Source organism: Phytophthora sojae (assembly GCF_000149755.1).
Source record: "Phytophthora sojae unplaced genomic scaffold PHYSOscaffold_3, whole genome shotgun sequence".
Taxonomy (NCBI): Eukaryota; Oomycota; class Peronosporomycetes; order Peronosporales; family Peronosporaceae; genus Phytophthora; species Phytophthora sojae.
In genome coordinates this window covers 8286732-8312876 of record NW_009258117.1, presented here as the reverse complement: position 1 = coordinate 8312876, position 26145 = coordinate 8286732, and the positions used below count along the sequence as shown (strand labels likewise).

The following is a 26145-nucleotide window of genomic DNA, read 5'->3' as shown; positions in this document are numbered from 1 at the left end:
GTTTGCTAGTGGTCAAAAAGTGTTTGTTGTTGGCCAGAAATGTGTTTGCTGTTGTACCAGACTCCTTCGACGTCCGACGTGCTGGCGATGCTGAACCTGTAAAGAAACACGCGAGATGCCTCTGCGTTTAACAAGTGTTGGACAATGTACAGTACCGGTATTGTTGAAATTTTCAACAATACCGGTTCAACTTAAAAAGCCTGCATCGAAAGGACCTACATCGTCCACAAGGACGAACGCAAATGAAAGCTCGTGTCCCATAGTCTATGGGCCATAGATACAGAAGCGCATGTTAAGCAGTACAGATCCAAGATGCCAGCAGGCCCCCCCCAACTGCAATAAACGCACACAGATCGAACAGCATCGAGTTGTCGAAACTGATTCAAGAATCTGGGGCCCCGATAACAAAGACGTCATCGAGCTGGGGGGGGGTGAAGTTTGCTCGGAAACTGCAGAAGTTTTTTCTACTTGCAGGATCGTAGCAGCTTGGCTTTTACAGTGTTGGTTTGAGGCGTACGTGTATCAGAAACGGAGAGGAACCCCGAACGTGTGGGCTGTAGAGTTTGCATCAAACGCCAGCTGGGCCGGATGCGTGTTTTCGTTGCGCGAAGCGTGAACGTGCAGTTTACTGTTCGTGGCCCTGTAAAGGACCCGCAGTTTACTGTTCGTGTCTCGTTAGCCCCATTAGTAATATTCAACGATTAAGACCCGACAATCGATGCTGACTAATTTTGTCTGCTGCATGTACGTACAGGCGTCCCCGGCCTATTCGCCACAGGTACTTATGATGTTTGCGAATCAACAAGATTCACGCGGTCTGAACATAAACGAGTATGTACTGACTTACTAAAGCTTAGCTCAAGAATACTGGAGGTATTCCCGCAACGTGCCACTTGTCGCAGTAGGTCTCGCTGTACACTCATCTAAATCAATATGCTTGTAGAAGTAGCGCGCAAATCTTGAGAGCTTGTTGTACTTCCTGTGCGAGGTACATTAAAATATACAGCCGGGACTAGCCCGGGGACGCCTGTACGAGGTGCAGCGCCACATGCATCTTTGTGTGTCTCTGATGCTAGCGTGGGTGTCTTAGGGGGCGTCTTGGGGTTCCAGCGCTCGGCCAGCGCAAACCAGAAGTGAGCGACTCCGTATTGTGGCGACGGACATCTCGCCTCAAAGCCATTTTGAACTCCCTTCCTGTCGGGCGACGACCGAGTCTCGAAGCATAGCCATGTCAACGCTACAGACAACGACTTACAAAGCCGGCATGCTTAATGCCATCCTCCTATATAAAAACAACGATAAATTCCCTCCCGTCAAATCTGTAAAACTGTCATAAAACACACGGCGTGTTGCATAAAGTACACAAGCAAGCATATAAAGTACACAAAACCAGATGGTATTCAAAGATGAAGTCATTTGATTGAATCTGATTGGCTGGTTTGCTTATGTTAAGCTTTGCTTGACTTCGTCTGTCGGCTTTTTGTGTCTGCCGGCTTTTTGTGTCTGCCGGCTTTGTAAGTCGTTGTCTGTAATGGCGTGAAATCGGCTGGGGCTTGACCGTGTCTATGATCAACCGGCGCGCCATTCTGCCGGTACTTTACACGGCAATTCTCAGTTCGCTCCCCTTGCCCCCGCGTTACGACCGAGGCTGCACGCCAGACGCAAAGCTTGTCGCTCTTGATGCGTCATGTCAGGCGTAGGCCCCATACATGATACTGCAGGTATGGTAGAAATAAATAAGTAAATAAACTGCATGGGAGTTAATGCCGATAGACTGTGCGAAGTACTGCTTGCCCCACCGATGTAAGCTGCGCTGCCCAACCGGAATGTAGAAAGTTGTTGCATTCGAGACTAACACCGATTAATGTTGTGGATTAAATGGCCGATTAACGATGCTGCAAAACACTTGGATTTTCAGAATGAAACCTAACTTCCACATGTGCATCCAGCAAAGCTCCAAACTGGTCGGGCTCGGCGTTTTTTGCACGAGATTCTCGGCCGCGCAGCCTCCAACGGTGAGCAATTTCCATAATCCAGTACATATGTACTGGATTATCCAAAAGCCAAAAATTAATTCAGCGAAATACTGGCCATCACAGTAGACTTGGTGTTAAGTTCGAGGGTGCTCAAAGGAGCTCAAAAACAGTAGATGGCTAGGTACGGAATGAATCGTGTTTACTGTAGTTGCCACCTGAACCTTTCAACAAAAAGAACAATACGTTAGAGGGCAATAATTACTCCTATGAACGGTAAGTATTGTAGTAATAGGTGTGCTCATGAAGGGTGCTGGCAGATGCAAGTGATAATCCAGTACATATGTACTGGATTATGGAAATTGCTCTCCAACGGTCGTGAGCGACCAGAAAAATGGCAAAAAGGTGGACAATCTCGAAGCTCAAGCTGGAGATAACCGGTCCAAAGTGTCTGGATCAATGGAGGATCGCGTGCGCGATCTGCAAGCTTTATGCAATGCGCAACCCGGCCCCAAAGGTGATAAAGCAACGCCCAGGCAATCCAGCGACAGGTTTCCCTGCTGTTGGTGGGTCTCGACTCGATCGAACGCAGCCAGGAACTTCCCAGGTAACCAGTTCCGTTCCATTTAGCAATTGGTTCAGCGCCGAGCAAGTGCCCTCCAGTCCCCCCTTGGTCTGTAGGAACTCCACGACGCCCCGCTGATCCAAAGTCACAATGGTCAAGATTCGGACCGCCACGGTCGCCTCCATGGTGGTGCTGCTTAGCACCACCCTCGGCGCAGCCTTAGCAGAGGACACCTGGGGTGACGCTGCACAGTACAATGGTGGTGACTCTGTCACGCAGCAACAGCAGTCCACGGACGCCCCGGCCACTTGGGAGGCGAGCAAGAAGTCCGACGACAGCGAGAACACGGAGGACAAAAAGTCTGACAAGTCGGACTACAAGAAGGACGCGCCTGCGAGTTCGTGGGCCCAGGCGCCCTCCAAGGAGGGCTCCGGCAAAGACGTCTCCAACTCGTGGCAGCAGGGCTCCGGAAACTATTGGAGCCAAGGCCCTTCTCCGTCGTGGGGGTCAAGCAAAAAGTCTGATGGGGACAGCAACGGTGGTAAGGATGACAAATCCGACACCTATTCTACCGAGGCGCCCGCTACGTCGGGGAAGAGTGGAAAGTCGGATGACGACAACAATGACGTTGGCTCATCGAAATCAAGTAAGACGTCCGAGTCGAACGACGAATCCTGGAAGCAAGAGCCGATCACCTTTTCGACTGTCGGCAGTCAGACGTCGGAGACTCCGGCCTCTCCCACCGGCAGCGACACATCGGAGACTCCGGCATCCTCCACCGGCAGCCAAACTACCGGTACTGGCGGTGGCAGCACTAAGCCATCTACCAGCGGCGGATCCGTCCCGGACGGCACCTGGCCCACCAGCGCCGGCACCGTCCAGTTCGCTGAAGCTCGCATCGTCAAGGCTGGCGAGGTGTTCGACGGCAAGATGAAGACGTACGAACGCTCCGACGTCTCGTGCGAGGGTCAAACCGAGAGCGGCGCCGACACGGCCGTGTTCAAGATGGAGCCCGGCTCGACGCTCAAGAACGTCATCATCGGCAAGAACCAAATGGAGGGCGTCCACTGCGATAAGCACGACTGCACCATTGAGAACGTCTGGTGGGACGACGTGTGCGAGGACGCGCTGAGCGTCAAGGGCGGCACCGCCTCCAGTGTCACGACGGTCACGGGCGGCGGCGCTCGCTCGGCCGACGACAAGGTCATCCAGCACAACGGCTTCGGTACCGTCAAGATCGACGGCTTCTACGGCGAGGACATCAGCAAGCTCTACCGCTCGTGCGGCACGTGCGGCGACAAGCAGCGCAAGGTGGACGTGTCGAACGTGTACATCGTGAACCCGGACAACGCCGTGGTGACGGTCAACAAGAACTGGAAGGACGAGGCCACGCTGAGCAACATCTGGGTCAAGTCGAGCGGCAAGAAGGTGAAGATCTGTCAGTGGTCGCAGGGCAACGCCGACGGCGAGCCTTCGATGCTGGGCGACGGTCCGTCGCCTCCTTTGTGTCAGTACTCGGAGAGCGACATCCACCTGAACCAGGACGTGTCGAAGGCTGGTGGTTCGACGCCGAGCCAGGGATCGACCCCCTCGACGCCTTCAACCCCTTCGACGCCTTCGGAGGGCAGCAGTACTTCCGAGTCCGAGCCGACTACCCCCGCCCCTGCTAGCGATGCTGGTGAGAGTGGCGAAGATGCCCCCGTTCAGACTGTCGGTGGCAGTCAGACCTCTGAAACGCCGACTACCGAGTCGAGCGGTACCGACAACGGCGGTGACGAGGAGACGAGTGTCTCTAAGGGAGGAGACGACGGTGAAAACACTTCGACCGGCAGTGAGACTTCTGGTGGTGAAACCACGCAGGGTTCGTCTACCTCGGCAGGCAGCCAGACTCAATCTCAGACCACTCCCTCTTCTTCTGCGGGCGGAACTCTTCCGGACGGCACATGGCCTACCAGTACGGGATCCGTCAAGTTCACGGCGCCCCGCGTTATCAAGGCCGGTGAGGTCTTTGACGGTAAGATGCAGACGTTCGACCGCTCCGACATCACGTGCACGGGCGGCGAGGGCCAGAAGGACACCGCTGTCTTCCTCGTGGAGGCTGGCGGCACCCTCAAGAACGCCATCATCGGCAAGAACCAGAAGGAGGGGGTGCACTGTGACGACCACGACTGTACCATTGAGAACGTTTGGTGGGACGACGTGTGCGAGGACGCGCTAAGCATTAAGGGCGGTACTGCTTCCAGTGTGACCACCGTGACGAACTGTGGCGCGAAATCTGCCTCGGACAAGGTGGTGCAGCACAACGGCCAGGGTACGGTCAACATCGACGGCTTCTACGCTGAGGAGTTCGGCAAGCTCTACCGCTCGTGCGGTACTTGTGGCGACATTCCTCGTACCGTGACGCTGAAGAACGTGTACGCCGTGAACCCGTTGGTGAGCGTTGTTACGGTGAACAAGAACTACGGCGACAAGGCCACTCTGAGCAACATTTGGGTGAAGACTTCGAACGGCAAGGACGATGTCAAGGTGTGCCAGTGGTCGCAGGGCAGCAAGGACCCGAAGAACGTCGGCGACGGTCCCTCTCCGCCTCTGTGTCAGTACACGGACAGCGATATCCATATCAACCAGGACATTTCTAAGGCTGGAGCCTCGAGTCCGAGCAAGCCGTCGACCCCGACGTCGCCTTCGGAAGGCAGCAGCACTTCTCAAACCCAGTCGACGGAAGCCCCCATCACCTCGTCGGAGTCGAACGACGACGTTGCCGGCAGTGAAGTTGCCGGCAATGACGATGCCGGTAGTGATGAGAACAACGCAGACACCCCCGCGGTGTCTTCTGCCGGTAGCCAGACGTCCTGGTCCAACACGCCTACGACCTCGTCCGAGTCAAGCGAGACCGATGAAGGCAGCGATACCACTACACCTGCTACGTCCTCCACCGGCAGCGACACATCGGAGACTCCGGCATCCTCCACCGGCAGCCAAACTACCGGTACTGGCGGTGGCAGCACTAAGCCATCTACCAGCGGCGGATCCGTCCCGGACGGCACCTGGCCCACCAGCGCCGGCACCGTCCAGTTCGCTGAAGCTCGCATCGTCAAGGCTGGCGAGGTGTTCGACGGCAAGATGAAGACGTACGAACGCTCCGACGTCTCGTGCGAGGGTCAAACCGAGAGCGGCGCCGACACGGCCGTGTTCAAGATGGAGCCCGGCTCGACGCTCAAGAACGTCATCATCGGCAAGAACCAAATGGAGGGCGTCCACTGCGATAAGCACGACTGCACCATTGAGAACGTCTGGTGGGACGACGTGTGCGAGGACGCGCTGAGCGTCAAGGGCGGCACCGCCTCCAGTGTCACGACGGTCACGGGCGGCGGCGCTCGCTCGGCCGACGACAAGGTCATCCAGCACAACGGCTTCGGTACCGTCAAGATCGACGGCTTCTACGGCGAGGACATCAGCAAGCTCTACCGCTCGTGCGGCACGTGCGGCGACAAGCAGCGCAAGGTGGACGTGTCGAACGTGTACATCGTGAACCCGGACAACGCCGTGGTGACGGTCAACAAGAACTGGAAGGACGAGGCCACGCTGAGCAACATCTGGGTCAAGTCGAGCGGCAAGAAGGTGAAGATCTGTCAGTGGTCGCAGGGCAACGCCGACGGCGAGCCTTCGATGCTGGGCGACGGTCCGTCGCCTCCTTTGTGTCAGTACTCGGAGAGCGACATCCACCTGAACCAGGACGTGTCGAAGGCTGGTGGTTCGACGCCGAGCCAGGGATCGACCCCCTCGACGCCTTCAACCCCTTCGACGTCTTCGGAGGGCAGCACCTCGGAGGAATTGCCGGGCACGGTGTCTCCGGATTCGCCCACTGAATCGAGCGGCAACAACGATGATGGCAACACTCCGTCTCAGCAGACGCAGGAATCCACTGCCTCCTCGACTGAGGGTAGCGTTGAAGGTGGTAACGACAACGCCGACAGTAAGACGTGGAGCCAAACAGCTTCCAAGTCTACCGACGAGAACAATGGCGGCGGTGACGAAGAGCAGAAGACTTCGTCCAAGTCTTCGAACGGTGACAACAAGGAGGAGAGCAAGGACAATTCATCGAAGTCGTCGAAGGGTGACGACAAGTCGGAGAAGAAGGAGTCGGGCTCCAAGCAGGAGCAGGAGGTCTCGTCCGATGAGAGCGTCATGCAGTCGGAGATTGGCGGCGAGGCTGACCCCACGGCAGTCAAGTCGGACGCTGCTACCAAGGAGTCCATGTACACGTCGACTGCCACGACTTCCACTTCCAAGTGCAACATCCGCCGCAGGAGGAACTAAGCGGGCGTCAGCAATGGCACTGGCACCCTTGTTTGTTTCGTTGAAGGCTACGCGTTAGATCTCACGTGAAGCGTATTGACGTTTTAGATTGTGCTAGAGCAAGATTGAGCTAGAACAAGTTGATGTCTTTTCAATTCGATACGTAGGGTACTCTCCATGGTCTTTCCTTACTTTATCCACAGAGGCGTTGCTGCTGTAGCGTGTGTCCTCATGCTACGCAGCCTTGCACGCAAGAATAAAAAAATCGTTCTTGGTTATTGTGGCGGTAACAACGAGCAATAGAAAACGCCACACTTGCGTTGTTCTCGTTGAAGTGTATCCAGGTGAAGATTTGACTGCATGTGTACAGTACAGTATCGGCACGTGTAAGGCTGCCTTACTAAGGCAACAAGAAACGCAGGTCATCTTCTGGAGTAGACTGTGTTTTGATAAGAAACGCGACACTAATGTAGAAGACGTACCCGGACAATAAAATACATGTACATGTAACAAAATATCACACGGAGTGCCGTCAATTCTGATCAAAACCGTTTGCCGGTGCACAGGATAGAGCATCGCTCTTCAAGTGGACTTCCTGCTCATTTTGTGTTGCCTCAACATTGGCATCAAATGTAAACCATGAGACCTTGAGCTCGACAACAGTACTTGTACTTGTAAATATCGGTCCCCGCAAATCGCGCACCTCAGAAACTTGAAGCCTATGATAGGACGTCGTGCCGTGCGATGGAAGCACTTGGTAATTCGAGGAATAAAGTTTTTTTGGATCACAACGATGGCTTGCAACTCGTACCTTGTGCGATCGCTTGTAGTTACCACTGATCGCTCCCAGTAGACATTTAACTCGCGCATCACGAAGATCTGGATGAAGTTTGAAATGAATCCGCGAGCTGGAGTCCGATAGAATGGAAAGTTGCTGCTGACTCAAAGCTACCCCTCCCTCGCCTGGGGAACTTTGCTCACATCGGGTTTGTAAGCTTTCCCTTTCCCCAACAACTTGCACGTTGTTTTTGAACACAAAACTTGTATCATTGTCGTTCCAAAACATTCGCTCCGAGATGGCACCTCAGGTGCATCGCTGCTCGTGGGCGTCTGGCAGGTTTCCGTGAGTGATGGTAATAGCATTGTGACCCCCAGGTAACTGGGATCTTGCGCTGCTGTTTGTAGCTGCGCAAGGAGAGAACGAGCTTGCAGCATGTACTGTACCCCTGGAGAGCGAAATGGCTACACTTGAAAGGCTCCGCTGGCCCTGCGGACCCTGCAGGTCGAGATCAAGGTCTCAGATGTGCCGCCCACCCCCGTTTGACAGCCCCCATCTGGTCGGCCGGCACAAATACATGTCCTTGCAGACCGCGCAGAATGCACAAGCCTCAGCAGCGACCCAAGGCGAGCTGGGTGTTGACGGCAGCAACGCCGACAGGAAGTTCCTGTCAGGAACTGCGCTGCTCATGGGCGTGTGCAGATTTCTCCTTTCGCCTGGCTGGTCCGCCCTGTTGTTGACAGCCAGTTGACTTGGCGTTTGTATGTCGCTCCCACTAAATCCGACACCGGCTCGTCTCTTGCTGTGACTGCACTGAATTTCTCCTGCCGGCCCGCATTCCGCACACGCCCAAGCAAGAGCAAGGAAGGAAGGAAGGAAGGAAGGAAGGAAGGAAGGAAGGAAGGAAGGAAGAGGAAGAGCGGTCACCGCCTTCGATTCGCTTCTTCGCCCCGCTCACCCCCGTGAGGTTCCTCCGTCGGCAGCCACAGGGGTACACCGACAACCGACGCCGCTGCTGACAACCGACAACCGGCAGCTCATTGAGCGAAAGGAGGAGAATCAGGCTGCCTGCCCGCCGCTTGGTCGTCACGTCGGACTGACGCCCTGCTCTCTCTCCGTTTCCGTCTCCGTCTCGGAACGGCAGCGCTCACAAATCTTCCGCCGCCGCCGACCTGACGGCATCCGACGACAGCAGCCGGAGAGATGGCCGGCACCACGACGGAGCTGCCGGCTTCGGCCGACAAGACGGGGGCAATGCCGCCGCAACAGCCCGGACGCCTCTTCGGCGGGTACCTCCGCAAGCGCTACTCGAGCAGCGTCTACATGGGCTCGTGGCGCTTCTGCGTGCTGCAGGGCGCGCGTCTGCGCTGGTACCGGAGCAAGGAGAGTGCCGAGACGGACTCGCAGCTGCGCGGAGAAGTCTGGGTCCAAGCCGTCGAGCCCTGGGACGGCCGCACCGCTCTCGGCCGGTACCCGCACGCCTTCGCCGTACGCACGACGTCCAAGCGGCTGCTGCTGTGCTCGGCCGAGTCGGCGCGTGAGCGCGAGGGCTGGCTGCAGCATCTGGAGCAGGCTCTGCAGCGCACCAAGAGCTCGAGCTCGGCCGACCTGATGCCGGCAGTATCAAGCGACAATAATAACAACAACAGCAGCAGCAACAACGATGACGGCGGACGCAGGATCATGCCGGCACCGGCACTGACGGACTCGTCCACGGGCAGTCTGCCGCCGCCGACACCTTGCGCGTTCCCGTCGTCTCTTGTCGGTGACCGGCCGGCGGCAGGTTCCGACGTGACGTCCGTCATGTCGGCGCCGTCGGACTTGACGTACGGCCAGGCGCTGGCTGTGGGGGACGCGGGCTGCTCCGAGTGCTGCGTCCGCTTCCGTCCGCTCGTGGCGCGCCGCGTGGTGTGCGGCTCCTGCGCGCGCGCGTTCTGTGCCCGACACTGCAGCAACGGCATCCGACTGCAGCACCTCGGACTGCGCGCGGCGCGGCGCTGCTGCGACCACTGCGCGCAGCGACAGGAGTTCATCGGGTACCTCCGCTCGACCAAGCGGTTCCTGGGCCCCATGGCCAGTCGAGGCATCTCCATGGACGCGCTCGTCGCGCGCACGGACGCGGCCGCTGCTGCGCGCAGGAACCAGGGCGGAGACATGCTGGCCAGGACGCTGCACAAGCTCCGACACGGCCCCATGACGCTCAACCGCACCATCAAGATCCTGTACCAGACGAGGAAGAAGCCGCACCTGTTCCGCGTGGCGTGCGAGCGGCTCCCGTTCTACGCCGAGACGTGCGTGGATCGCGTGGAGAATCTGTGGTACCAACTGCTGCACCTGGTGCAGTGTCTCGACGCCGAGCCAGCTCCTCGCTGCGGGGCCCAGCTCTTCTACCTGCAGCGCTACATTCGCGCCATTTGTCGACGATCTCCGCGTATCGCGCTGCAGACCATTTGGCACGCGCAGGCCTCCGTGTGCGACGGCAGCTACCACAACCTGCACCCGCACACGCTGCTGTCGCTGCTCGGCTTCATCTACCCGAACACCACGTCGCCCGACAGCTCGCACATGTTCAGTATCTGGAAGGACCTGGTGTTTGCCGACTGCCCCGAGCACCAGCTAGCGCAGATCCTGACCGACCTGCGGCAGATCAACGCCGACATGGAGAAACTCATCTCGCTGGAGCCTGACTCGATGATTGAGCGCTGGCTGAACGCGAAGAACGTGCCGCAGTTCGAGAACTGCGCCGCAGAGTTGGCAGCCTCAGGAATCGAGCTGTGTGAGTTCCAGTCCAGCATCCTGTACGACTCATTGGAGGTCGAGGGAAGCAGCGTGTCGGACGATACGCCAGGAGCTGGGATTGAATCGCTGGTGCTGGAGCAAGTGAGCTTCGTGCAGTCGCTGGCGGCCATCAGTGAACGTCTGCGTCACATTCAGCCAGTTTCGGACCGCGGGAAATTCCTGGCGGGCGAGTTGGAGACATTGAACAACACGCTGCAGTCCTCAGCTCTTTATCCGCTGAGCGCGGCGTCGGATGAGCTGTACCAGGTTGTGCGCATCCCGCCGACGGAAGGCAAGGTCTTCTCTACGAAGATGCGCGCGCCGACCCTCATTTTCGTGGAAACCGTTCCCGTTCAAAGCGCTGGTGCGATTGGTCTCGACGACGCTGACACGGATCGACTCCGTCCGTTTGTGTGTAGCTCTCACCCGCGCAACTCGACGTTCTTCGAGTCGGCGGTTCTGGATGAGATCGAAGCCTCGGTTGTTTCGTCAAGCGGGGAGACGATGCTATCCCCGTGCAGCAGCTCGACTCTAGCAACGCCAACTCCAACTAGCACGATCGCTGTCCCTGCTAGCTGTCCGAATGATCTCGCTCCGCTTCATGGGGGTGAACCTTCGTTGAATGACCAGGAAGAGGACAGCGACAGAGGTGAAGGTCGGGGGCGCCACATGACTCTACCAACTAGCAGTCGACAGACATCGGCACCAGCTAGTAGCAGGCGCCATAGTAGCATGATGCCACACTTGCCGCAACCCAGCCGAGGCAGCAAGATGGGAGCTGGAGCACGCGCTGGACGTCGAGGAGTCGAGAACTTCGTGTATGACAGTAAGGTGTTTGGCGAGAGCTGGGAGGAACGCAAGGCGCGCATCCAGAGTGAGTCGCCTATGGGCAAGCTGCCCGGCTGGAACCTCTTCTCGGTGATTGTCAAGACGAACGACGATTTGCGTCAGGAAGTGTTCACGATGCAGCTCATTCATAAGCTCAAGTCCATCTTCGAGTTCGAGGCGCCGCACTTGTGGCTGCGCACTTACCGGATCGTCGCGACTGGAGCGAACATCGGGTTACTAGAGACGATTACCGATGCCTGCTCGCTGGACCATCTGAAGAAGACGTTCGCGGGTGGCAAACTGTCTGAATACTTCCGCAGCGTCTACGGCGCACCCTCAAGCCCGGAGTTCATTGCAGCTCAGCGCCGATTCATTGAGAGCATGGCCGCGTACTCCATTGTGAGCTACGTGCTGCTACTCAAGGATCGCCACAACGGCAACATTCTGCTCAGTGCCGAGGGCCGCGTGATTCACATCGACTTTGGTTTCATCCTGGGCATCGCACCCGGCGGCATGTTCAGCGTGGAGGACGCCCCATTCAAGCTCACGAAGGAGATGGTCGACGTGATGGGAGGTCTGGGGTCTCCTGGCTACAAGCACTTCCGCAACTGCTTGTGCGAGGGCTTCGTGGTGCTCCAGAAGTACCAGTCCGAGATCGCTGCGCTGCTGCAGACTACGGGTCAGCATTCTCCTTTCCCTTGCTTCCACGGCGCGAAGCTGGCACGCGTTATCGCCGATATGCGCACGCGGTTATGCGTTGGGCTGTCGCGGCGAGAGATCCGGCACCGCGCGGACCACCTGCTGCGCAAGAGCTACAACGCGTGGGGAACGCGGCAGTACGACTCGTTCCAGTTGCGCAGCAACAACATTCATCCGTAGACGTCGACGTCGAAGTCGACACGTTATTTCCAAGACCTCACTATATGCAGCTACTGCTCGATAGTAGCTGAACTATAGCGCCAGTGCCGCCTGTAAGTATTTAGTGGCGACAGGTGCATTCATCATTTGGTAGTTTTTCACTCGCTAGGTTTTATCCAAACTAATCTAGCACGTTAGTTTTGTTCGGTCGCTAGTGGTTAGCGCTAAGTTGCTTCGAGTGCATTGATGCTGTCTTCAAAAGTGATCGGATACGCGTTACCGAAGCCTTCAGCAACTTGCGTGCAGTTGACGAAGGTTCTGATCATTTCTTCGTTGGACGGATCCATCAACAATGCCGAAAACCCCGGCGACGGTGGAACGGTGAAGGAATCGGCCCCCCCCACCGATGATTTCATCGAGATCGGAGCAATATGGGGTCTCTCGCATCGCCAGGGACACGACGGGTTGACCCAGTCTCCTCTCCACGAATGGGTCGACCCACTGCCAGAAAAACGAGATGTTTGTGTTCGCCATGTTCATGTAAACCAACTGTGGCGAGAGACGACTGACGTTACGGGGAAGTTCTTGTATTGGTAGCCCTCCAACGTTCAAGTACGTCATGCCCGTGACCTCAAAAACCTCTGGTGGGAGCTCGGAGATTGCGTTCCCCCTTAACGAGAGACTAAAAGGCTCCAAACGCAACAGCACTGGAGGTACGGCCGTGAGCTGGGAGTATTCCAGATAAATGGTCGTCCCCATTAACCATTTCGAGTCGAGATCGTGGATGCTCGTATGTGAAAATTCAAGATCGTACAGAAATCTGAAGACTGGTATCGGAAAATAAAAAATGATATTATAAAATTGCAATATTGTTGGGCATCAATATTGTATTGTAGCGATGTCATCAATATCCACTATTTATTGTCAATATTGTTCAGGAAGAAAAACTGCCCCTACCTTCTCTTACGATATTAAAGAGCACCATACGCTAGTTTTCCTCTCCTTTTTCCGTGGCTGTTGCCTATTGAATACTTCTGACAGCCTTAATAGCACTTCGCTGGTCATCAGACCCCAATCCATCGTCAGTACTTAATCGAGTCTCAGTTTTTTTCACGTTTCGCGTCGAGGGGTCGATGGCGCTGAACAACCGAATTAAGTACACGTAGACTTGCTCTCTTATCGAGCTATGGTTTTCTCCATGAGAGTAGCCTTGAGGTCCGCAGGGCTGCACTTCTGTTTTCTTTACAGCCACGTAATGGGGGGGGTTAAGTGGCCTTCTATTTGAGCTTAATTAACTGACCTATAGAAGCCTATTACAGCCACGTAATGGCACCAACGTGTATACGTAATAAATTTGAGCAGATACTGCGACTACGTGCGAAAAGACTTCGTATGCGTAGGAGGGGAGACACTTAGACCTCAGAGCTGCAGCGTTACTGCGGTACCTACGTCGGTGATAATAACTTGGCTTGTGTCCTTGGCAACAGACGTCATGAAAGAGGGAGAGGTACCCCAACCGAGTCTCCAACATTGCTCGTCGATGCTTCTGTCTGGCCACTTTCGCTTTAGACACTAGGAAGACCGTCAATCATGTTCGGACACGTACAGTTAGGGGTAAAGACTCGCTAACCATCGGGGATAAGTGCCATGACGATTCATGCTAACATTACTCAGCGTACTCATATACTCTACTATTCATGCTAACATTACTCAGCGTACTCATAGCTTCGTTCTGAAAGAAAAATTCCCTCAGTTCGAGCGGGAACTGAGGGAATTTTTCTTTCAGAACGAAGCTAAAACGGCGATGGCGGACGACGTGCTCCTGCTGAAGGCGCATGAGCTGGCGGAGCGCTTAGGAGGAAGAGGAGGAACAGGAAACCGCAGTTCAACCTGCCATTGCTCTGAGACACTGCATGGAGCTGGCTGCATTTCTGCTGCAATGCGGAGAGCAGACTGAGAGAACGAAGAGCTTTACAGACCGTGACCGCTTTGGTTCGAGAGACTACGGTGAAGGCAAAGCGGCAGCGAACTATGCACGATTTCTTTACGTGCACCACATAATTGTTTTAGCTGAGTCCATTTTATATGAGTCATTGTAGTAGATGGTCACCAACAGGGCCTCATATAAACAGGTTTGACTGTATATTGTCCGATCCCTGGACTGGTATAATGCCATCGGTCACATCAACCCGTACCAAGTAGGACCAAATCAGCTCGGGATGATTTGCGATTGTAAGCGCAGCAGGTTCCCCCCAGTGGTTGATGGTCGAGTTGTACAGCTTGATCCCTGTGGTCAAGTGGAAGTCACCTATCATGTCCGGGACTTCCAGCGCGGGGCAATGACGGATCACCAGCGTCACGACTGTCGATCGGTCGAACTCGCTCCATTTGGCCTCAACTTCGTCGTTACTGCCCGATATCCCAAGTCGATAGCAATCGAGGACTGCGAGGTAGCACGCCGGCTCCGACAGGGCCCACGGATGAACCTGCAAGACGCATTGGGGCACTTCCGGTTGACACGAGGCTTGGATGTGCAGAGCAAGCACCACTAACCCCCAGGAGATGGATCAGCCGCAAGAAAACCTACCCACATTGAGTGCGTAGGCCTGTTTTGCTGTAGCAGCCGCTACCGCTTCTGATAGCCGTTAGATCGGAAGCAAATTCTAGCTGCGTGGGGCCGACGGCGTTCATCTTGTCTCGGATCCGAACGCTGTTAGCAGCACAGACGATGCGTCTCTTACTGGCCGAACTCGCTCTACGCAGCAGCTTCTTCATGCTCGTAGTGGTCATGATTAAACCAAACGAGAAGATCGTTCGACTCGCCAGGTCCGACCAAGACACAACGACGACCATTTGAAACTCGTTCAGCACGCTGGCAGACCACACGTCGTCGTACCAGATTAGTAGGGGAAAGCCCTGGATTTTGGGGTCGAAGTCGTCGATGTAACTCAGTACTACCGTCAGTGGCACACCGATGCAAGACACGAGATCGAGGATGCAGTCGCACATCAGACACGCAAGCCTTTTGCGAACCTCATTCCAGCGGAACAACCGCGAGTAAATCGCCACCGAAGACCAGCAGTTGAGCACCAGCAGGATCAGGTAGAAGCGGTTGAACAGCATGCGAGGCAGGAGCCAACTCATCCGATACGCTTGCACGGTTTGAAGTGCCGTCTCCAATAGTTCACGAGCCGCGAGAATGGCGTGGAAGTTGCTCCCATTCACGCCCAGTACGCCCTCCCGGCCCCACACTTTCGAGTACAGTCGAATGGTGTGGAATTTTGCAGATTACAGTCGCGAAGAGCTTGTGCTCCTGTTCTTGAGCCCCAGTGGCTTGTTGGAGAGCCCATTCGTACCCGTTTCTTGCTGCCAAGGGTAAAATACCAGCTTGCGGTGCCGCAGAGACCCAGTCATCATCAGTAAGACGCACACGCCATGCATTCCGGCCATGGCAATGTTCACGTTTGCGATCGTATGGTGGGCTTCAGCAGGCATTCCGATACCCGAGTAGATCAGACACGCGTACAGGTAGGTCGACTCGAGCTCATAGTAGAACAGACCATTGGACGCGTTGTACCCGAAGGTCACAAGATGAACCGAGAGCAGGATGAACCACCACAGCCTGAAGCCCCAAGAAGACAGATCCACATACTGCGACGGGGACTCCATCAACGTCCTCTTCAGGTCCACCTTCCAGTTGATCCACCTGCGAACTGCTGAAATGCAATCTACTTTTATTGAGGTTAACCAGAACCCCGCAGTCTAAACGCAGTTCGTGCAGGGCGGACATTTTTACACCACGCACGAACCGTCAAGTGAGAACGTGCTAAGTGGTTCCTCAGCGCGATGATGCAACGTCCGTTTCCATCATCGAGGAGCTTTCATGCGCGCCTTGGTGAGATGTTGCCGGAGATTCTCGTTGTCCTCGGTGAGCATGACGTTCTTGGTGAACAGCTCGGCACAGCGTCGCTCCACCTGCTCCAGAAGCGCCATCCACTGAGCCTTGCTGCTTGATAACCGCGATTCGAGTTGAGCTTTGGCTGCCCGAAGCGACTCCAGCTCACTGGCGTCTGATGGATTATTCGAGCTGGTTTGAGGCTGTGAAGGTGGAGGAGTTGCAGTGTCAACGCGCTGGTTTTGCTGCTGCTGCTGCTGCTGTTGTTGGAGCGTGAGTCGGCGCACTTCCTCCAGTTGACGCGCCAGTGCCGCGTGCATTTCGGTGATAGCGCGGACGCCAATTTCGCTGTCTTGAGCTGGCGCAGTCTGCCCCGCCCGCTTTCTCTCCTTCTGCTCCTGAACTAGAGCTACATTCCGCGCTTCAAGCTCTGCCAGCGCCAGCGCTTGCTCTGTCCGCTGCTTCATCTCCGACGCTACTTGTTGCTCTGCAGCAGCGAGACGTTCACGCAGTTGCTCAACTTCTCCCGTTTCAGTCGGCCCCTCTCCGTGTTCTTGAGCTCCATCTTTCTCGTTTTCGTTGCTTTTTTGTGGTGGCTCGGTAGCGTGTATAGAGGGATCTCGAAGGTGTCGGGCTAGACGCACGCTCGCGCTTCGTGCGCTGCTGAGTTCGTCCCGCAGTTCTCTTTCGCGCATTTGGTATGAGACCAGCAGCTCCCTCAACGCTTGAAGTCCAGCACCAGAAGCAGACTCGCCCGCTCCTTCGACATTGTTGCTCGACTGCTGAAGCAGCGCGAGCTTCAATCGGAACGTCTCGAGTTGCGCGTGCGCGTCATGCCGCGCGCGCTCCAAAGCCAGCAGCAGTTCTTCGTTCTCCTCATGTTTGGCCTTTAAAGACGCCATCGCTTGCTGTTTGTCTCGAGTTTCTCGAGCCAGATCGTGTTGAACTCGCTCCAGTTGCAGCTCTAGTGAGCGTTTGTCCGCTGCAAATGCTGCGCGTTGGGTTACCAGCTCGTCACTCAGCTGCTTAACTGAGCGTTCATGTTTGCTATCAGCATCTCGTCCAGCCTGCTGCGTCTCAAGCTGCTCCTTCTTAACCGCCAGCTCCGCGCGCTCCAGCTCTAACTCTCGTCGCACAACGTCCTTGCGCATAGCCTCGAGCTTCTCGTCATACTCGGCGGCACTTTGACGCAGCGCCTCGTTGTCCGACCGAAGCTGCGTGCACTCTTTCAACTGCGCGTCGACTTGAGCTTGGCGTGAGCGCAACTGAGCGGCGAGCGCTTCCATCTCGCCTTGACACTTCTGCTTCTGGTTCACCGCCACGATGAGCTCGAGGCTGAGCTGCTGGTTCTTCTTGGCCTCCGCGTTAAGCGCGCTCTCGGCAGCTCGAACCGCCTTTTGCAGCAGAGTTAACTCGCCTCCGAGTCGGGTCTTGTCAGCCACGAGCTCGTTCATCTTGGCGCACAGATCCTGGATCTGTGCGGCCTTGGTGGTGTCGTCCTGCTGGATCTCCACAACGAGCTGCTCGGCCTTGAGCAGCCGCGTCTCGACCTCGAACTTGTCGCTGTCGAGCTGCTGCACCTGAGTGTCGCGCTCCAGTTGAAAGGCGACGAACGCCTTGCTCAGCGCCAGCTTCTCTTGCTCGCATGCCAGCAGCTCAGTGCGCAGTGAGAGCTCGTTGTCGAACAGTTCGCGGTACTTGGCGCGCAGCTCTCCGAGCTGAGCTGTCAGCACGTCCTTGTCTTCGCGCAGCACTCGCCGCTCCAGTGCGTTTTGGGCCAGCCTGCCCTCCAGATCGTGGAGTCTGCGCTCATAGTCCGCTAGGTTTTGCTTCTCGCCTGTTGCACCGTCCTTAGCTGCTACCAACGCGGAGGGCGTCGAGGCTATCTGCTTCTGAGCCATGAACTGGCGGCGCCGTAAGCCACGCAGCATGTCGTTATTCACTACGGGGAACGTGCTGATGCGAGGCAGCATTCTAGCGAGCTGCAGTGTAGCGGTAGAACCAGTCATGTCACCGGGGCTCAGACACATTAGCACGAAGGTGAGGCAGTTGCCTCCTAGTGCGTCTTGAAGCAGAGTTGTGAGCTGCGAGCCTCGGTAGCGAACAGGAACTTCATCTCCGCTGCTGTGCGTCAGACTCTCAACGACCTCCAGTAGTGCGAACAGGGACTTGTTCAGCAGCGGACCTTCAGATAAGCGCACGGCAGATCCAGCCTACAGATGACAAAACAAATAATCTCGTCAGCTTTAGCACGAGGGAGGCGAGCAGCAGCAGTAGAGTCAATACTAACGCGTGCAAGACGATCGGTAGCTGGAAGATCCACGAGGTCGAAGAACGAGAGGAGCTCTTGAGCTGATGCGTCTTTGAAGGCGAATGTTTGCTTGACGGAGATCTGTAAGAACAACACCAAAAGTGGTGAATTCCCAGATGAATCTACACACAATGTTGAATGAAAGAGGTTTACCCGCAGCACAGCGCTGCTAAACTCGGACGAATTGCCGTAGAGACCGTTGGTGCTGCGTCTTGCATTGATTCCGGTGTCTAAAACTCGACGAAACTCCGATAGCGATGTCAGAGGCGGCGACTGGGTCAAATTCTTGATAGTTTTTCCTAGCGCTGGATCGTCTTCGATCGAGAGAGCTGGTCTGGCATCACTGCTCGCAGCTACAAGATCCTGATAAAAAGTGGACGGACATCTGGTTAGCAACCAGCTCTGTCACGCAGGTAAACATTCTTTGAGCTGCCTCGAACCGTGATTGTCTCCTCGTACAGCTCAGCGAACGATACTCGAAGCGAGAAAGTTGCTGAGGATATAACTTGGTTCTTCCTGGCGCTTGAGATCCCGCCGTTTGCTGCTGCATGGCTAGCGCCGCTGCTACTGAGAGTGGAGGCTTTGAGCTGAAGCGTGTCCAACAGAGTTTGGAAGACTGCAGCAGCTAGACTCTGCTCCGGCATGGGGGAGAAAAGAACTCGACTCTTTTGCGTCTTGGCCGAGCCAACAGCCAGCACAGAGGCGTTCACGCCTTCCACACAAGCGGCTACGAGCGGCCGCAGCGATCTCTCCATCACGTCTGCCTCGGTTGCCTGCTGGTACACGTGGTCTACTTGCAGTCCCAAGGTCTACTTGGCAAGTAAGCATCTTACGCGTCAGCAATCTTGAGCTCATAACTCGTCACCTGCAGATATCTGCTGCCTACCTCTCCTGTCGAACCATTTGCAACTTCAACTTGTTTACCATCTTTCATCCGCAGAGCCGAATTGTCTGAAGGCCCAAAGTAAAAAAAAACCGTTTTTTTCAGCATATTTGAGAACGAGCCGGGCAGTCGGCTTCACAGCTACTGTACGAACCTGGTTTCGCGGGAGGTGAGCCAATGTACGCGTGCATCTGGACACCGCATTCGGTAGAGACGTAAGACCGTGTTGATATCAATTTTGACGCGTACTCGCTCCTACCTGCACGGCGACACCTTTAGGCCCTCCACGTTCCACAACATTCGCAGCCATCCTGCCGTTCTTGATCTCGCCGTTATGCCGACAAATAAATAACTTCACCAAAAAGTGCCTAAAAAGAGGAAGTCCCCCATTTTTGATGGACATGTTGTTGATACCCGTCGCAGACCATTTTCCCCTAATGCCAAAAGCGAGGAGAAGAAGAACCACCAAGAGGGCGGCGATGCGTCTGACTATTGCTGCGTTGGTGCTTGCGACCAGCATTTTCGGCGCCTGTTGTGGGCATTCGCCTTCTGCCGGCTACTTCCCCGACCACCTCCACATCGAGCCGGGTGTCGTCGCCGAGTCCGCGATCATCGTGGGGCTCGTCGTTTGCCTCTACGGCTTCCGACTGCTGCGCGCGATGGTCTTCGCGTGCGGGTTCCTCGTGTGCGGGTTGTTGGTGTCGGCGGCGCTCGAGAACACGTTCGGCTTGAAGGCGTGGGTGCTCGCAGCTTCGTGGATCGGCTTCGTCGTCGTTGGCATCGCTGGCGGCTGCGTCGCGTTGGCCTTCTTCCCCTTGGGCGTGTTCCTGGTGGGGTCTATGCTGGCATACGCGTTTACAGCGTCGCTTCCCTATCGCATGATGTCGGGGGACACCAGTGCAGTGCTGGACGGGGCCGTTGTCCTGCTTGGAGGCATTCTCTCGTGGCTACTGGTGCGGCCGTTTGCCATCGTCGCTAGTAGTCTCATAGGCTCCATGATGGCAGTGCGGGGTGTCGGCTACTTTGCTGGCAAGTATCCCAGCAACGACCTTGAGCACTTTCGTGATCACGCCCGCGGCAGGTTCTGGTTGTCCGCAGTTCCAGGCATGTGGTGGGTGTATCTGATGGCGATAGTAGCGCTGTTCGTGCTTGGAATGGTCAAACAGTGCCGCGATGTGGGGAAATCGCGCAGCTCTAGCCACATTGGCCTGTACACCGGCTGGCGATCGAGCCCAAACACGTTGATCCCTTGAAGAACGAGCACCACGAGAGAGACAGACACAAGCATACCAGTCAGTAGTGGTAAAGAGAATCTTGGTCTCCCATTCGTTATTGCGTCTAGGAATGAGTTCACTTGTCGTCGTCCTCCTTCGAAGGCTCCACCACCAGAACAGCGCTGTCGATGATCGCGCGCAGGTCGTCCTTCTCCATGATCGCGCCGTTGTCGTCACTACGAGCCACTTGCATGGAATCGTCCTGGTACTGGTCCGCGCGGTCCGCGAGGCCATTGAGCAAGCTCTCGTCCAGCTCGAGCGTAGACGCAGTCGGCAGGTCGAAGCGCGTGATAACGTACCGCAGCCACGCCGCCACATTCGCGCCCTGGAAGCCGCTGGCTGCCGTGAGTCGGTCCGCCGCGTTCTCCAGCTTCTCGCGCAGCTCGTCGAAGAACGGGTCGCCCTCGTTCTCGCTCGCCAGCTCCGCATACCGGTCGAACACGAAAGGCAGGAAGGCCGTGGCCACCTGCGAGTGCGGCAGGTCGGAGATGCCGCCCATGGACACCGCCAGCGCCTGCGCCGCGCCCGTGCCCGACGAGTTGGCCGCAATGCCCGAGAGCAGACTGGCCTGTGCGAACTGCTCACGCAGTGCGGCGCCCTTGAGGTCCAGCTTGCCCTCCTTCAGCGGCGCAGCAAGAGCACCAGCCACCGCCTCCAGTCCTTCCAGCACCAAGGCGTTCGTCGCGTCATCAGCGCAACCCAACAAGTACGACTCGAGACACTGACCCAGCGTCGTCAGCGCGCCCTGCACCGTCGCGCGCAGCGGCACCGTCAGCATCAAGGTCGGGTCGATGATCACCGCCTGCAGCAACAACCAGAACCCAAAAGCATTCTCACACGTCACAGATTGTTCCCAAAAAAGGCAACTTCCAACTTCAACATGGACCCATTTACCTCGGGCACGATGTCGCGGCCAGCCGCGAACAGCACCTTGGTCTCGGCGTCCTCGTCGAGCAGCAGCGTGCTCCTGGCCACTTCGGCGCCGCTACCGGCGATGGTGGGGACCAGCAACAGCGGGATGGTGGGTAAGGCCCGCTCGTCTTGCTGCAACTTAAGCTCGTGGTCGACCTCGTCGTTATCGTCCTCCACGGTGGCTACAAAGTCCGCTGCGCTGCCCCCGTTGGCCAGCACCACAGCCACCGCGCGCGCCGTGTCCATTGCATTGCCGCCGCCGAAGGCCACGACTCCGTCCGCGCCCACGCGCTGAGCCGTGGCGGCCGCGTGGTCCACTCCGTCCAGCGTCGCGCAGTCCCGCTCCAGCGTGTACTGGAAGCACGGCACGCCCGCCTGCATGAGCAGGAACTCGGCGTACTGCGTGCGCGCGGCGGCGGCGGCGTCGCGATCGCGCACCAGCAGCACCTTGCGCATTCCGCTGGCGCGACTTAATGCCCCCAGCTGCGTTGCAGCAACTTTAGCACCGAAAACCACGCGACTCGGCTGCCCCGACACGCTCAGCTCGCGCGCGGGCGCATCGAAGGCGGACGAGATGAGGCGCATCTGGAGCTGCAGGCGCTGGCGCGGACGCAGCACCGGGAGGCGCGCGCGCTGTGCTAGTCGCTGCAGCATCATCACACCGCCAAGTCTGTGGTGCTGCGCAGTCCATAATAGCGTAAAACCCGATATGGCTACATAAACGCATCTTTCACGGGTAATCATTGGCTTGGAGACGGACGCCTACATGTTATTTGGTTCACTCTAACTGAAGTTTACAGATCACTTCGCACGAAACCAAGGTTCATAGAATAGCTAAACACGGAATCTCTTGAGTCGAAGGAATGGTAACGAGTTATACAACCTCTCCTTACCTACACACCCTCGGAAGAAGCGAGAGCATACGTATGTGAACGCTACACTAGTCAACAGCCTATGCCAATCATAGGACTCGCAATAGCGTAATGGACGAGATAACACGTTTACAAAAACTTTACTACATGTACTACGGTAGCTTGGAATGCTACATACTACTGCATGATAAAATCCAGAGCTTCTCCGTGCTTTAGCACGGCTTAGTCGATACATGAGCGTCGCTCTGCAGTAGGCAGCAGGCAATGTGGGCCTTTATGTAAAGCAACGTCGCATCATCGAATCTACCTGCCACAGTGGAAAGAGGGTTAAAGGAAAACTTCGAGTAGTGCTAAACTATTACCGAGAACTTAAGGCATAGCCTCCCCCTAGTCGATTCTACCTCGGCATTTAGGCATTTAGTACACCCTGATACAACTGGCGAGGTCTATTAGGTCCGAACGCCGCTCGGCTGGCGCCTCAACGCGACGAGCCTCTGCAAGACGAGCGTGCCGATGATCGACGGCAATTTCTTGACGAAGCTCTGCAACGCCTGGTCGTTCGAAGACAAACAAAAAAACAAAAAAAGCTGGATGTATGAAGGCGAACAGAGTTTGTAGTCCTCGTAATCTATTACGTGTAACGAAGTCTATGATCGACGTTTACTGTTACTTATTATGATTGAAACACGACCAAGTGCTGAATGTACCCACCGTTAGAGAACACGGAACAGTTGAGCTGTAGCAGGCGTCGATGAGATTGGTATATACAGCGTCTGAAGCTACTTTGATGCAAAGCTACTGTGTTTAGCTACTATGCCAGTGTTTTTTGGGCTCGCACGAAGCTTCGGTAGGTGTTTATACAGGTTACATGTACAGTGTGTCAGGCAGCTTGTGGGGTAGAAGAAGGTGATTGCCGAGTCGGCGAGCGATGACGGTTCCCAGCGTGAGGTAGACGATGTCAAATGTATTCGTGACTTCATTCATTGGATAGTCGAGCGACATCCGAGCGATTGTGTCACGCGAATGTCGACCCTAAAAGACTCAAGCAACATGCAGCAGGGATAATATACTATCCATGTAATTATGAAAGTTAACAGGTCTGTTTTGGTACGTTATGAATCCTTGTGCTTATTATTGATAGCGGAGCATGCGGTTTCATAGTGATTTGCACCCGCAGTCCACACGCAGTTGCACAAGTGATGACGGTTCAATACTCGTACGCCAACACTTCGTCAGGATGTAATCCACCACCAGGGGTTTGCTACGTACCCTGCCTTGTAAGCACGGAGGTCATTCAAGAACTTCCCCGACCGGCGGCGATGCGTTTCACCCTCCTGATAGCCCTGATCGCGGCTACTTTAGGCATAGTCGCCATGGGCTCTACTATCGCCACAAGAGAAGCCGAAATCAAGAACGCCGCTACCAGAGATGGTCAGGTTCGCCGTCTCAGAGGGACAGAGGGAGGCAGACACCGAGCAACGGTGACAAGGAGAGGTAGGTTGCGCCTGCAGGGTTTTTGAGGAATAGGAAGCCTTCAGCGGACAGCCTCATGCTGTGGGAATACGGGGAGGCGTACCTACCTAGGCGGGTAAGGCGTTTTTGGTTCTGATTGTTCTTGGTGTGATGCCTGGTATCGTTGCTACAGCTGAAACAATTGGCGGGAACCCGGGTTCCCGCAAATGATACCGACCAAATCGCGAATTATTTATTTTATTTTCGGCCCCATATTGGTACCGTTGGGGCAAGTTAAACCATCAAACCCAAGTGCTGTACGAATGAGTACCACAAATCTGTCACCGGTACTGAGTAGACCCGAATAACGTACCTTACCATGCCAAAGTCCACCTTATGTGAATCACATAATGTGATGTGAGCAGGAGGTTAGCGATGTGGCCGGAAAGCCCTCTACCGCTGTACCAGGGAAGAGTTTGGATTTTCATGGAGAGACACAGGACGGGAGCGAAGACGAATTCACCTTCCGTTTCTCTACCGAGCTTAAGCTACGTTCAACGTAGGTCATAGACCAACACTCCAATACATTTGACCATGCTGTCACGAGATGCCAGGCAGATCATCAGCTGTTAGCAGGTGATGGATTGTACACATTTGTGTGGCAGACACCAAGGGCAACTTGCATGTTGAAGTGTCGAAGCTTCGCGAAGGTGTGACCAACTTGACCAGGGTTCTAGATGCTAGTACTGTAGCTGTAGCTGAGGTAGCTTGGCAGTTAAAGCTTTCAACGTAATCTCACTTTTCATTCGGCATCACAAGAGAGAAGAGCACAACATCGTTATTGGTTATGAGCCCAAAAACGCCCGGACCCAACGAGATCCTCACGGACGACAACTACTTCATGTGGGAATTCAACACCCGCATGACGCTCGCCCGCAAGGATCTGCTGGACCATGTCTTCATGAAGCCTGAGTCGGCGGTGCAACGGGATACTCCCCAATGGGAAGCGGCAGACATGAAGGCTTTGGCGGTGCTCGTGAAGTTGTTGTCTCCTACCTACCAGTCGATGGTGCGCGAGTGCAAGACGGCTGTCGAGGCGTGGGAGACGCTCAAGACCTTCTCCAAGAAGAATCTCCACAACCGGGTGCAGCCTCGCAAACAGCTGCACGAGTTCTCCATGGAGAGCGGCGCAAATCTTATGGACCACATGCTGAAGTTTGACGAGCTGTGCCTCAAGCTCGGCGCCGCAGGAGACGACGTGGACGAAGGAGAGAAGCTGGTGGTGCTTCTGGGTAGCCTTCCTCAGGAGTACGACGCGATGGTGCGCACATCGAGGCGCACAATGAAGTGACGTTGCTGGACGCCAAGGAGATGCTGCGACGGGAGTACGATACGCTGCAGAAGCGCGAGCAGAAGGAAACCGCGTTCAAGGTGTCGGAACAGCGCGGACGCGAGCGGCGTAGCCAAGGATGCCGCGGTCGAGGTGAGCGGGACGGCCGAAAGCAACGGACCAAGCGCAGAAGTGGTGACTTTCAAGGGAAGTGCTTCGACTGTGGGCAGCGTGGCCACAAGCGCGCAGACTGCCCGGGTGTGGATTCATCGAAGTCGGGAAGTGAATTTATGTTTTCGGCGATGCTCGACGTGGTTGCTGGATAGTGGTGCAAGTTGCCACATGACTGGTGAATATTCTGACTTCATCGAGTACCAGGAGCTGGGTGCACCCATCAGCATCACGGTAGCCAATGGTCAACGGCTACAGGCGAGAGGAAAAGACTGTGTGAGATTCGTCCTCGCACATGGTCGACTAGCAAAGCTGAGCCTAGCGAAAGCATAGTGTGGCAACGCGAAAACGTAATACATTACATTACATTACATGGTCGCACGGTAAAGCTGACCGATGTGCTGCACGCGCCGGAGCTGGATAGGAAGCTCTTGTCGGTGCCTGCGTTGACTGCTCGTGGTGTTCTTGTTCAATTCGAGCATGATCGAGCAACGCTGCTTGTGGGCGGAGAAATTGTTTGCGTGGACTGTGGAGCAAGACTCGGCGGTGGAAGCTCATCAAGCCGTTGGAGGGAGCCAAGGTGCTCAGGAGTCTGGATTGTGGCATGCTCGTCTGGGCCACGTATCGGAGACGAAGTTTCAGCAAGTGTTGAAGGCGTGCGACGGAGTGCCAGCGGTACCAGTGACGCGCGGTGGAGTTTGCGACGGGTGTGTGCGTGGCAAATGACCAACAGCCCCTTTAGTCACAAGTCAGGGAGCGAGGTGAAGACGACTCGCCCATTTGAGATCGTGCACACTGACCTAATGGGCCCCATGAAGCCGAAGTCCAAGGGTGGGGCTCTCTACGTGCTGACGTTCATCGATGACTTCAGTCGCTTCGTGTACGTGTACTTATTGGCTGCGAACTCACAAGTATTTGATCGCTTTAAAGAGTTCAAGGCGATAGTCGAGACGCAAACCGGTCACA

The 26145-nt window shown here is 55.8% G+C and overlaps 7 protein-coding genes across 7 annotated transcripts; 4 read left to right on the top strand and 3 right to left on the bottom strand.

Moving 5' to 3' along the window:
* Nucleotides 1–3360: 3360 nt before the first annotated feature.
* On the top strand, nt 3361–5169 carry PHYSODRAFT_365081 (hypothetical protein; the record flags this gene model as incomplete). The annotated part of the gene is made up of 1 exon (XM_009526383.1): nt 3361–5169. A coding segment is annotated over one exon (1809 nt), but the record flags the coding sequence as incomplete, so codon positions are not given.
* A 387-nt stretch (nt 5170–5556) lies between these two features.
* Nucleotides 5557–6858, top strand: PHYSODRAFT_489146 (hypothetical protein; the record flags this gene model as incomplete). Its single annotated transcript, XM_009526382.1, has 2 exons — nt 5557–6278; nt 6528–6858. Coding segments are annotated over 2 exons (1053 nt in total), but the record flags the coding sequence as incomplete, so codon positions are not given.
* Nucleotides 6859–8869: 2011 nt separating this feature from the next.
* Nucleotides 8870–12281, top strand: PHYSODRAFT_350840 (phosphatidylinositol 3 and 4-kinase-like protein; the record flags this gene model as incomplete). Its single annotated transcript, XM_009526381.1, has 2 exons — nt 8870–9228; nt 9271–12281. 2 exons carry the CDS (start codon nt 8870–8872, stop codon nt 12098–12100), a joined length of 3189 nt encoding a protein of 1062 aa, XP_009524676.1. The 3' UTR covers nt 12101–12281.
* Nucleotides 12282–12303: 22 nt separating this feature from the next.
* Nucleotides 12304–15748, bottom strand: PHYSODRAFT_313914 (hypothetical protein; the record flags this gene model as incomplete). The annotated part of the gene is made up of 5 exons (XM_009526380.1): nt 12304–12407; nt 12484–12899; nt 14219–14627; nt 14821–15330; nt 15436–15748. 5 exons carry the CDS (start codon nt 15746–15748, stop codon nt 12304–12306), a joined length of 1752 nt encoding a protein of 583 aa, XP_009524675.1.
* A 198-nt stretch (nt 15749–15946) lies between these two features.
* PHYSODRAFT_492954 (hypothetical protein) lies at nt 15947–17875 on the bottom strand (the record flags this gene model as incomplete). The annotated part of the gene is made up of 3 exons (XM_009526379.1): nt 15947–16177; nt 16379–16461; nt 16615–17875. 3 exons carry the CDS (start codon nt 17873–17875, stop codon nt 15947–15949), a joined length of 1575 nt encoding a protein of 524 aa, XP_009524674.1.
* Nucleotides 17876–19647: 1772 nt separating this feature from the next.
* On the top strand, nt 19648–20421 carry PHYSODRAFT_488171 (hypothetical protein; the record flags this gene model as incomplete). The annotated part of the gene is made up of 1 exon (XM_009526378.1): nt 19648–20421. The coding sequence occupies one exon, from the start codon at nt 19648–19650 to the stop codon at nt 20419–20421; it is 774 nt and encodes a 257-aa protein (XP_009524673.1).
* A 45-nt stretch (nt 20422–20466) lies between these two features.
* On the bottom strand, nt 20467–21978 carry PHYSODRAFT_542747 (hypothetical protein). Its single transcript, XM_009526377.1, has 2 exons — nt 21337–21978; nt 20467–21187 (listed from the first exon to the last, which is right to left on the bottom strand). The coding sequence occupies exons 1-2, from the start codon at nt 21937–21939 to the stop codon at nt 20519–20521; spliced, it is 1272 nt and encodes a 423-aa protein (XP_009524672.1). The 5' UTR covers nt 21940–21978; the 3' UTR covers nt 20467–20518.
* Between the last annotated feature and the right edge of the window lie 4167 nt (nt 21979–26145).